Source organism: Balaenoptera ricei, chromosome 8 (assembly GCF_028023285.1).
Source record: "Balaenoptera ricei isolate mBalRic1 chromosome 8, mBalRic1.hap2, whole genome shotgun sequence".
Classification (NCBI taxonomy): domain Eukaryota; kingdom Metazoa; phylum Chordata; class Mammalia; order Artiodactyla; family Balaenopteridae; genus Balaenoptera; species Balaenoptera ricei.
Genome location: NC_082646.1, coordinates 108,228,375 through 108,239,934, shown reverse-complemented (window position 1 = coordinate 108,239,934; position 11,560 = coordinate 108,228,375). Strand labels below are relative to the sequence as shown.

Genomic DNA, 11,560 nt, shown 5'->3' with positions numbered 1-11,560 from the left:
GCAGCTAGGATAGAATGCCTCTTAGAGCTATCTCGGCTCTGCCATCTTTGGTTCTCCTTTTCCTCACCAATGCATAACGTGTTTGCAATTTTAAAATTTTAAATTATGTATAAAAGCTCTACCAAAAAAAGACTAGGTTAGCTTAAAATGTGGCGCGCCTCTATTGCTAAAGTGTTGTCCCAAACTGCCATAGAGGTTGGCAGGCGCAAAGAAAACCCCCTTTTAAGGGACCCAGTTAGATAACCCTTTGTCATCAGCAGCCGCCTTCCACCCCCACCCCCGCTCCCCCACAGGGCCCAATAGCACGATCCATTGTGATGCTTAGTGATTCTCCCGGGTTTCTGATTTCACCAAGTCAGTGGTTGCGTCCAGGGCCCTTCTGACGCTTGAGCGACGACCGCCCACCTTCCAAGGTGGTGATTGGCTAGTCAGGCCAGAGGGCGGGCTGACCTCCGCTCCGCAGCGCCGTCACCAGTCGGCCCCGCCCCCGTATCGGGGCGACTGCGAGCAGAGCCCGGGGGCAGCCATTTGTATGCGGCCGCGGGATTGGTCGTCCGGCTCCCGCGAGGGTGAGGGGGGGGGCAGCGCGCACTCGCGCGTGCGTGAGCTGGCGCGCGAGAAAGGGCCCGGTCGCGCTGAGGCTCGAGCGGCCGTCGCCATTTTGCAGGGTTCTCTCTGACGCGGGAGCCGCCGCCGCCGCCACCCGGAGGTGCGAGGGGTTCTTGTGGGTGTGTGGGGAGCCTAGGAGAGGGCCGGGCCGGGCCTTTGGCGGACGGGGTTGGCCCAGGGTTAGGGTTTCTCCTCTTGCTGCGGGAGGTCCGGGGAAGACACCGGGAGGAGGCGGGGCCGGGTTTCCGGAGGGGGCGGGGCAGAGGTCGGGTCGAGTCTTTGTTGGGGCGAAGGAACTGGAGTTGGGCCGCTGGGGCGCGGGTGTCCCAGGTTGGGGCAAAGGGGGCCTTTTAATTCTTAGAGTATCTTGAAAGGTGATGCCGCACGGAAGAGAGGTACACAGATTTCCCTCCAAAACCTTGTTACCAGGGACAGTAAGATATATGCCTCTTGACCCCTGCTTGGACTCTTCTCTTACCTGCCCCCCAAAGAGAGTATTTTCAGCTAACCCTGTTACTAAAAATGCGCCTCATTTAACGGAGATGATGGGCTGTGCACTGCCTGCTGACACCCGACCTGTTCGCGTGTCACACACAACTCACACTACTCCTTAAGAGTAAACCTTTTCTCCCGCTATTGAAAACATAATGAACGTCTCTGTGAGGATCTTGATGGTGCCAGGAACTTTGGAGGATTAATCCAAAATGCAGTGCACTGAAATTTTTCCCTCCACCCCTAAGTTTTGGAAATCTCCTTTCTTCTTTTCCAGGCTCTTGTCAGGATGGTGAAGCTGTTCATTGGAAACCTGCCCCGGGAGGCCACAGAGCAGGAGATCCGCTCACTCTTCGAGCAGTATGGGAAGGTGCTGGAGTGTGACATCATTAAGAACTACGGCTTTGTGCACATAGAGGACAAGACGGCGGCCGAGGATGCCATACGCAACCTGCACCACTACAAGCTGCACGGGGTGAACATCAACGTGGAAGCCAGCAAGAATAAGAGCAAAGCTTCAACCAAATTGCATGTAGGCAACATCAGTCCTACTTGTACCAACCAAGAGCTTCGGGCCAAGTTTGAGGAGTATGGTCCAGTCATCGAATGTGACATCGTAAAAGATTATGCCTTTGTACACATGGAGCGGGCAGAAGATGCAGTGGAGGCCATCAGGGGCCTTGACAACACAGAGTTTCAAGGTGAACTGCTCTGGGGCCTGGGTGGCAAAACTGAGTGGGGTCTAGCTCTAGACAGAGGCAAGAACACAGGACCATGGGGCTGGCAGGGTGGTTTCTTCCATTCCGTTTTAGCCGGAAGTAATAGAAAGATTGTATGTTTACCACGCTTAAGCACAGCTTACTCTTGGAGAAGCAAACACTTCTCCTTTTCAGATTTGCCGAGGTGTTTCTCAGCAACTTTGTAGAATCACAAACGGTGGGTTACTTTATCCTGCAGGCCATCATTCATTTGGGTGCTGTTGGAAGTTTAATCTGCCTGGGCAAATGAGTATCTCATGGGAGAAGGGAGGATAAAGGTCTGTGGGTTACCTGCTTTTTCTGTTATGACAAGGAAGCTTTATATTTGAGAGTTTAAATGCTTAGGGTTTATACTCTTTACTGCCTTGGGTGATGGGCTGTGGTGGGAAAGAACAACGAAGACATCTCGAAGAATCCCTATATTATAAATCTGGGTGGTGAATCTGGATTTGGGGAGTATCTTTTGAGTACTCAGGTTTGTTCGGTCTGAACTATACAAGCAGAGCCAAAAGCCATGCCATGGACTGTTCTGCCCCACCTACTATTATTTAACCCTAAGGAGAAAAAAGGAAATTTCTAAAAATATTAGGTTGAATGGGAACGATGTTCCTGCTTTTGAGGAGATTCCAGTAAGGGTGTTGTATCGAATTATTTATGTCATTAATAAACGTACATATGTTGTCATTAATACCACAAGAGGTTGACTGAAGACTCTCTAGGACTGTGCTAATATGGTAACCACTAGCCACATGTGGCTATTAAATTGAAATTAAATAAATTTAAAAATTCAGTTTCTCAGTTGTGCTGCACACATTTCAAGCACTCAGAAGTCGTATGAGGCTAGTGGAGAGTGTATTCGTGCAGTTATGGAACGTTTCCATCGTCACAGAAAGTTCTCTTGTACAGCGCTGTTCTACAGGTTTTTTGTTGACACTATCTTGGACCGCACGTTTATAGCCGCTTTTCAGGTTCATAAATTAAGACCATTTTTTCTGAGTGCCACTAAAAGGGTTGTTAAGAAGTACTTAAGGGTCCTCTACTAAACCTAGAAAACAGAAAAGAAATGAGGAAGAGGAAAAATTGACCAGAAAAGGGTAAGAAAGTGTGCAAATAGTAGATTACAAATGGTGCGTCAGATATCTTTGGCCTCAGCCAGTGTTGTCTTGGCCTTTAGCTACTCTTTAAAGCACAGGGCAAAAGTTGTAGATACTTTCTACCGTTAACTTGTCATATGACTTTGGACAAGTGTTTTAACCTCTCAATGCTTCATTCTCCCCACTTATAAAATAGAATTAATGATCCCTGCCATACCTCCTTCACAGGATGGTAGTGAGGCTAGAATGAGGTAATAAGATGTGAAAGTGTTTTGACAGTAAAAGCACTGTATGATGAAAGGTGAGTGGTGTTTGCAACAATGAGTGTTTCTGTTACGGTTAGAAACTTATTTAAAATGTAATAGTCGGCTTTCATTATTAGCTGTTGCACTTCAGACAGCTTTAAAAATATTCTTAATTATTTTCATTTGATGAGAGAGGGGATCATGAATGGACGGTGTTGGGGAAATGGGGGTTCTCTCTTGACAAGTAACAAGCAAAATGTAAAAAGTGCAATTAAAGTCAGGTACAAAGTGCAGAGGTATTCTAGTATAATACTGCATGTTCTTGCCTTTTTAATATGCAATTGAATAAAAGGGTAGGGGCCAAAATAAGTATATGGAAATCAGTTAATTGGGGGGAGTGGACTTGATGAAAGGAATGTTTGTTTTAATATAGTGAGTTTAATTACTTCAGGAAGCAGATATCTGAGTAACGCAATGATCCATGAGATTTTTTTTTTTAATGTCTTTATTGGAAGAAAAGGATCCTTTATTTGGTTTTCATGTTATTAGCCTGGGCCCCTGGAAAAAGCACTCAACGGCGTACGTACGTACAGACATTTTTATAACCAGCTCTGTTTTTTTCCCAGATGACAAGAGAAAGTTTAGCATTGGATAATAAGTTGCAGTTTTACAGAAAATACAATCTAGATACCAATTTGTCACATTTTTCCATAAAGCCTTTTCAGTCATCTAATGAAGGGGGCCTCTTAAGAGTGCCACTTTGGGCATCTTTTGAACCTTTGTGTTAATGGCTGCCATAGGCTTCCTCATTGTATGACTTCTGAAAGAAAGCAGCGGAATCTGAGTTTACCTGGGTCTTTCAGGATGTTTCCTCTCCACAGGCAGCAGTGAACTGAACCACTATTGAGTTAGCAAACAGTTTGCATTGGAAGACCCTAAAGAAGCTATTCCCAAGTAACTACTCAGGCAGCTGAATTGGGAATGATATGTAAGAGTTTAGACGTTTCATTTTTCCCCAATATGTAAACAAGCATTAAATTGGAGTACAGTTGTATATCAGCTATATCCCTAATCTTCTCTGGATCCTGGCACTTGATAGGAGCTCAGCAATGAGGACCCCAAGTTGCCCGCCTCTTTGTTTCAAAACAAAACACTTTTGCGGGGGCTGGTTTTCTGGGAAATGTTGGCGACACATCTCAGTAATTTTTTGGAGATCTCAGAAAATCTTTAAGCTTTTGGCCTCTCCAAGTGTAGTAGAGTGGTAGAATTTAATCTTCTTTCAATTTTATTTGCCCTGGTTCCTTAAGGTAATAGAGAAGCACAGTATATTTCAATTATAAGAACTTTAGGGCAGGGGTCCCCAACCCCCGGGATCTAATGCCTGATGATAGGAGGTGGAGCTGATGTAATAATAACAGAAATAAAGTGCACAATAAATGCAATGAGCTTGAATCATCCAACCCCCACCACCACCACCATCACCCTGGTCTTTGGAAAAATTGTCTTCCACAAAAAACGTCCCTGGTGCCAAAAAGGTTGGGAACCGCTGCTTTAGGGGATTTAAATTAAAAGCCTAGTTACAACCTCTGGAAAGATTATGTGAAAAAAAAACTTGTCACTTCTGTTGCAGATCTTTTAGTTCTGGGTAAAAAATTTTTTTACCTGAATCCTTTTCACAGCTACTACAGGGGTAGATTTCGCCACAGATGTTTATAAACTTCTGAGTTCCGCTCTAAATAAAGCAGTGGTGAAGACTGGATGTATTAATAGAAACATCAAGGTGGGGGCAAAAAAAACTGGGTTTTATTTCTCAAAAAAAATGGACCCATAATCTATAAAGGAGCAAGTTAAATATTCTCCTTAAAAATGTACTTCTAGGTTTCTGGATTGGCTGCTTTTTAGATTGGCATTGTTACACTGACTTCAGAATTGGAGCAGTTTGTGTCTTTCACACAGATTAATGTCACCATGCATGTTTGAAAGCCAAGTTAACATGTAATCCTCCAGTCTAAATTATAGGGAATTCTACATTTGGGATATAAATTGGGGCAAAATCAGTGTGTTTCTGTTCTCAGCACAGTTAGCATTTGGCCCATAATAACTTCTAAGAATGGGAATATCTAAATCTCTGAAAATACTGGGATGGCTAACTGCTGCTTTCAGAGAATTATTGCCATTTAGTATTTGTTGACGGTATCAGCGTTGATGGTGGATGCTGCCTCTCTACTAGCAGCTGGAAGTAACCTTTGAGCACCTTTGTTTCTGCTAAAGAAAGGGTTTTAAGTTTGAGGCGGCAACTGCTAGAAACTGGGGTGGTAGGAGTGTTGGACATTGGGCAGAACTGAGTTTGACTAAAGTGATATTACTGCACTAACCCGCTCCCCTCTCAGGGTCAGTGCATGGCGCTGTTCTGGCTGCCGTCCTGAATCGGGCTGTTTCCAACAGGATGGTGGAGCACGAGGCCTCCTATCGCATAGCTGCATCCAGAACAAGGTCTGTTAAAGAGAGAGCAACTTACTGATCGCGGAGGGGGGATTTGTTCTGAGCCGCCCTTTAGAGTGATGTTCTCTACGTCTGTACTGGCTGCCTTTTGGCTACAATTTGTAAAGCATTGACTTGATCTCCAGAGTCTTAGGCAGTTTGGCACTAAATGCTGCCAAGAATATGCCTTTTCTCAAACTGCTTTTAAAGACCTTGGATGCTTTCATTAGTAAGGGTCCCTTGGCTTGATGGTACACACGGCCAGGGCAAAGATTGTTTCTTCTCTTAGCTGTTCCTCGTTCTGGTCATTTTCTGGAAGTATGGATGTGGCTTGTTTGTATGGGTGCCCAGAAGCCTTTAGGCAAATGCTGCGTTTTTCTAACAAGTAGATAATCCCCTATAAAGAATTGTAAACTACATAGCAGGATGAAATGCCGATCATTGCATTACATGGAAGCACACTGTCCCTGAGAAACCAGTACTGCTTCAAGACCTAATTCTAACTGTTGACAGGCCTAGATCAAGTAGTTTTCTTTTCCACAGTAGGCATGGGTTCACCCTTGCTGAAAAAAGTGGGGGTGGGGTTGAAATGTGGAGGGTCTTATAACTAACTCTTAGAGGTACTAGAGTTGAAGCAGATGATGAGCCAGGTATGATTTGTGTACCCAACATAGCCTTCTGGTGACACCTGGAAAAATGGCTGGAGGAAACAAGATGGACAGCATATTGCTGTGGTTTTTAAGCTACAGTAAATGCTCAGGCCTTATGTGGCCCTGAGTAAATCAGTGAGAGGTAGGATGCTTTCCTCTGTCATAAGTGAGGTTTTGTTGGATATTTGATTCGGAAAAACGGTCAGGTTTTGAATGGTTAGAATTAATAATAGTAGTGAAAAGTGGAAACTTTCTCAATTTCTGTGTTGGAGAAGAAAGTTGTGGAGATGGAAGTAGGAGGGAATCCTGATCTACTGGTGTAAGTAGAAAGTACTGACTGGTTTCTGAGGACTCAAATTTTCTAGCTCTCATCTGTTAAAACTTCAGCTTCTTTTGGAGGGGATTGCTGAAATAGGGTTGCAGGAGTGTGCGTATGTTTGTGTGTCTTTTGCCAACTAGTTCACTTTCATTTTGGGGAGGATAAAGAATGTCAATGAGTTATAATAAATCTTCTTACGTCTATTTCCTCAAGGCAAACGAATGCACGTGCAGTTGTCCACCAGCCGGCTTCGGACTGCCCCTGGGATGGGAGACCAGAGTGGCTGCTATCGGTGTGGGAAAGAGGGGCACTGGTCCAAAGAGTGTCCGGTAGATCGTACGGGTCGCGTGGCGGACTTTACCGAGCAATATAACGAACAGTATGGAGCAGTGCGCACACCTTACACCATGGGCTACGGGGAATCCATGTATTACAACGACGCGTATGGAGCGCTCGACTACTATAAGCGTTACCGAGTCCGTTCTTATGAGGCAGTGGCAGCAGCAGCAGCAGCTTCCGCGTACAACTACGCAGAGCAGACCATGTCCCATCTGCCTCAAGTCCAGAGCACAGCTGTGACCAGTCACCTCAACTCCACTTCTGTTGATCCCTACGACAGACACCTGTTGCCAAACTCAGGCGCTGCTGCCACCTCAGCTGCTATGGCTGCTGCCGCTGCCACCACTTCCTCCTATTATGGAAGGGACAGGAGCCCCCTGCGTCGTGCTGCCGCTGTGCTCCCCACAGTTGGAGAGGGCTACGGTTATGGGCCAGAGAGTGAGCTGTCTCAGGCTTCAGCTGCTGCACGGAATTCTCTGTATGACATGGCCCGGTATGAGCGGGAGCAGTATGTGGACCGAGCACGGTACTCAGCCTTTTAAAAACTGGAGGTGAGAGTGGGGTGGGTGTGGTTAAGAGATTCCGTTTAGTTCCCCAGGAGGGAGACCTGTGCCCCATAGAGGAGGCTAAAGCCACCTGTTTGCTGTCAGGACAGTATCCAAAAGGTATAAATTGCATGTTAGTCTTAAGTATTTCTCTAACTTAGGCCAGGGGTTCATTTGGCCTGTTGAGGTTTTAGTTTGCAACTCGAACCAACCATTTGTTCCTTCTGAGAGAACAACAGCAACTCAGTTTGTTAGTAAGAATATTGTTCTTTAATCAAGTGTAAGCAGATCTGGGTTACAGAGACATAGTTAAGAGAACTAACACTTGTTGAGTGCCCTCTTTATACATTATATCATTTAATCATACAGCTAGCCTTTAAGATATTTTCTTTTATGGAGAAGGGAACTAAGGCTCAGAGGGGTTAAGTACTTTGCCTAAAGTCATTTGGTAACTGAGAGGTAGAGCCAGAATTCAAACTCAGGCGTGCCTGAGTCCAAAACCACTTTCTCTTTGCACCACAAAAGTCACTGTAGTGTATGCTGAAGAGTACAGGTTCAGGAGTTAATAATGAATGTCACCAGTAAGAATTTAAGCTATAACTTCAGGCTTCCAGTTTGCTAATAAAACTACTACTTCGGTCATGAGCCTTTATCAGAGGAAACTCTTCTAATATATCTATAAGCCACATAAAATCCTCTAAATTCTAGGTGTTTAGTTCCAGGATACTTGCCTGAAAGCAGAACGTTTTGATGCCACTGTCCCATGGTGTCCCTTCCTTGTTAGTAATCCAGAGCATCGTGTTCTGTGTGGGCACTTAAGCCGTATTTCTGCATGGCTTATGCTATCATTTAGAGCCTGACACTTCCCATTTCTTCCAGCAAATTTTGTTTTTTTTGTTTTGAGAGGAACATTTAAGGAGCTAGATAAAACAGGTAATTTTCTGATGTGTGTAAGTCCCATTGGTGGTAACCCTGCAGTTTTTCCTACTTCAGAAAATGTATAGCAAAGATGTTCGAATGTCAAGAATAATTAGGAGTATCTAGAGATTGATAAAACTCTTCATCTTAGTGGAAATTGCATCATCTTGTACCTTGAAATTGAGCATCAGTAGAACTGGAGGCCTCGTAGCAAAGTTAAACTGAGTTACCACTGAGTTTTCAGGGTTCCTGAGTACCCCTTTGGTACATGTGTAGAAGAAAACCAAGTGACAGGAATTTGCCCTTTTACGTAGTGGGAAGCAAATATGATGTGAACCTGTGATAAGTTATGTCCTATATGACCATGACAAGACAGATCCCCTGAGACCGCTGTGTAGTGTGTGTTCATGTGCATGAAGAGGATAATCTTAAAACTAGTGTAGTTTGCCATTATTTTTACTTTTATTGCTGCTGGATCTGCCATGAAGTAGGATATGCCTCTAAAGTAAGGTGGTATCTTCTATTGGATAACTTATATTTCTCTCAAATATGTTCCAAAGTTAAATATTAAAGTAGTGTATATTGTGGTCTTTAAAGGGTATTGCTAAGGTATTTTTAAGTGATTTTTGACTGCGAGCAGTGGTTGTTCAACTAACCTCTTTTTAGTGATGACTTTTAAAGAAACTTACCTTCCAGGTGTGAACCTCAAATGGACTGAATAACCTTGAGTTGGTTGCAGTCCCAGGAGCCTGATGTTAATGAGGCTGCCAGGATGAAATACTCCAGAACTGCTGGGGATCCAAATTCGGGTCTCACCCTAGCAGAACTGATTCAAGAACGTCACAACTTTTGAAGTCGATTGGCACAGATCAAGACCAAGATTTGGCCCTTTGTCTGTAATAAGTAGAGGAACTTGGTGTGAGTTAACTTTTTTTTTCCCCCAGCCACTGGTGTCTGGAGTTCCCATCATCAGTGGAAGAATTAGAGAATTTAGGATTTCTTCTTTTGATTTGGTAAGGGAGATTTGGTCAATTAAAGGAACTACTGGAATTATGGCTCTAAATCTGTGACAGTATGATATGCAGATATGTTGGAGGATGAATGAACCACTCCTTGAAACCCTTTGTGATTGTCATTTCTGAAAATTTGTTCACTATGAAAGATTAAAAATGAGACAAATTTAGAAGAGTGCAGTTGGCCATATTTGAGACCTTGGCATCTTCTGATTTTTCTGGATAAATTATGGTTCTTGATAATATCTGTATGCCCTTTGTTGCAGCGACAGTAGCCTTGTATCACAGAAGTAGTCTTGCCTAAAAGATTGGTAAGAAAGTGAGAAAGATATGTTTATCACCAGCACAGCAGTCTTCCAGATAGACTGCTTCTTCTATATATAGCTAAAAGTAAACTCCTGTATATAGCCATAGTAGACTCCTAGGTAATTATATGAGTTGTAAGTTTGATCCGGTCTGACTTGGTTTTGTTTTGTTCTGTTCTTTTTTTTCCCCCCTGGAATACAGGACGGGACCAGGGCCCTTGTACTCGGAGCCAAGCTGCTCTCCAGGCATTGTGTAAGCCTCTTGTGTTGTGCTCTCTTTCAGGTAGGATAATTGCGGACTGAACCCTCGGGCTGCGGTCATATATGAGAACTTGCTCCGCGCGGTCCCCTTTGCCGGGATGTTTCCATTGCTTCATGTTTCAGTAAACAAAGGAGTTTGTGACCAACTATGTTTTCTTTCTTAATTTAATTCTTCTAAGTTGACTTTTCTTTCCTCCTGATACTAGTCTCTGTAGCCTTTCACTCTATTCCTTATGTTCTCAGCCTCTGAGCAGCCCTAGGTAAGGATTATGCTGGCATCCCCTTTTTCCTGTACAGTGGAGTCCCTCTTATCTTGCTTTCCTTAGGAGTTGAACCCTTCTCCCTGTCTACCTGCAACATCTCCTTTCCCTTTAAAATGACCATGTAGTGGCAAGCAGCCTTTTACTCTTCTCTGTTAGCTCTGGACTCTAACGTTGAAGCTAATCTTCTGAAATTGCTAGGACCATTGGGGTTTTGGTTATTGTTTTGTTTTGTTTTGTTTTTTTATGTCTGACCTGTGATCATGGTACAGCATTGGCTGAAATTTAGCCTTGTTTTACTCCACTTCTCCCCCTTTTTTTTTTTTTTTTTAATATTTTGACAAATAAACGTTTCTAACACTTAAGTATCTTTGTATTTGTGTGACTGTTATTTACCACCAATATCTTCTGGTTCTTTCTCAGTTGTGCTCAAACCACAAACTTCAGTGACAGAATAGATATCTGAAATTTAGATGTACAAGGAAGGATTTAGTCAGATAAGTAATATGGCTGCAGCAATAAGTGGAGATAAGTTAGCCAACATCTTGAGACATTGATAAATATGCTATACCTGGTAGTCAGCTGCTTCTCTCTAAATAACCAGAGCTGCTTTTTCCCTTTTATAGGCCAGCAAACCCAGGTTAGTAGTGATAGAAGTAAGCCCCACAGAGAGAACCCTGGATCAGGAAAAGGCTGATCCAGAACAAAGGACCTGTCAGAGTCTCAATTTGACTTCATAGTATATGTTCATTTAAATTCACAATTTAAACTAGGATTAGACTTTGGCTAAAGTGAATACAATAGTTATGATGATATGGGGAAACGTGTCAGTATTTTGAGCAGAAAAGCAAGTAGGGTATTCATAACTGGCAGTGATAATATTCTGCAATAAAATGTGTCCTCTAGAAATTTTTTTTAAGGATTTATGGACATATTTTCTTATTGCTTAGATCCTCATAAAACAAGTTTAATGATGGACTCAACCCCACTTAAGCTTTATTGTATCCTGTATCACATGGTGATATAAATTCTGTGAACCTTTATCTAACAATTATACAGTACTTTCCCCACATATTTTGTATTTAAAATACTTTTGACATAGGTGAAGCAAAACTTTTCCTTGATTTTTGAGGGTAGGATACAACAATCTAGAGAGGTTAATCTCGCTATGCACACACTCCAACTAGTGATGATGTACATCCAGTACCTACGTTAGCTCCAATATTCCCCAAGGAGGCGGGATTGTCCTTGTTTTACAAAAAAGAAGGCAA

At 43.3% G+C, this 11,560-nt stretch overlaps 1 protein-coding gene across 5 annotated transcripts; it reads left to right on the top strand.

The window, feature by feature from the left end:
• The first annotated feature begins 584 nt into the window (after window positions 1-584).
• RBM4B (RNA binding motif protein 4B) lies at window positions 585-10,648 on the top strand. 5 transcript variants are annotated; one of them, XR_009504731.1, is made up of 5 exons: window positions 588-709; window positions 1,379-1,802; window positions 6,862-7,538; window positions 9,147-9,368; window positions 10,052-10,648. XR_009504731.1 is itself a non-coding variant. In XM_059932099.1 (4 exons), the coding sequence occupies exons 2-3, from the start codon at window positions 1,391-1,393 to the stop codon at window positions 5,673-5,675; spliced, it is 444 nt and encodes a 147-aa protein (XP_059788082.1). In that variant the 5' UTR covers window positions 585-709; window positions 1,379-1,390; the 3' UTR covers window positions 5,676-5,691; window positions 6,862-6,948. The 5 variants fall into 5 exon arrangements, 3 of the variants coding, with proteins under 3 accessions (XP_059788082.1, XP_059788081.1, XP_059788080.1); XR_009504730.1 differs by having other exon boundaries at window positions 9,971-10,648; XM_059932099.1 differs by lacking the exons at window positions 9,147-9,368; window positions 10,052-10,648 and adding an exon at window positions 5,644-5,691 and having other exon boundaries at window positions 585-709; window positions 6,862-6,948.
• Window positions 10,649-11,560: the final 912 nt, after the last annotated feature.

Coding starts and splice junctions, on each gene's coding strand:
- RBM4B (XM_059932098.1), top strand. CDS start 1,391: ATGGTGAAGCTGTTCATTGGAAACCTGCCCCGGGAGGCCACAGAGCAG. Junction 1,803..6,861: donor TGACAACACAGAGTTTCAAG/GTGAACTGCTCT, acceptor TATTTCCTCAAG/GCAAACGAATGCACGTGCAG.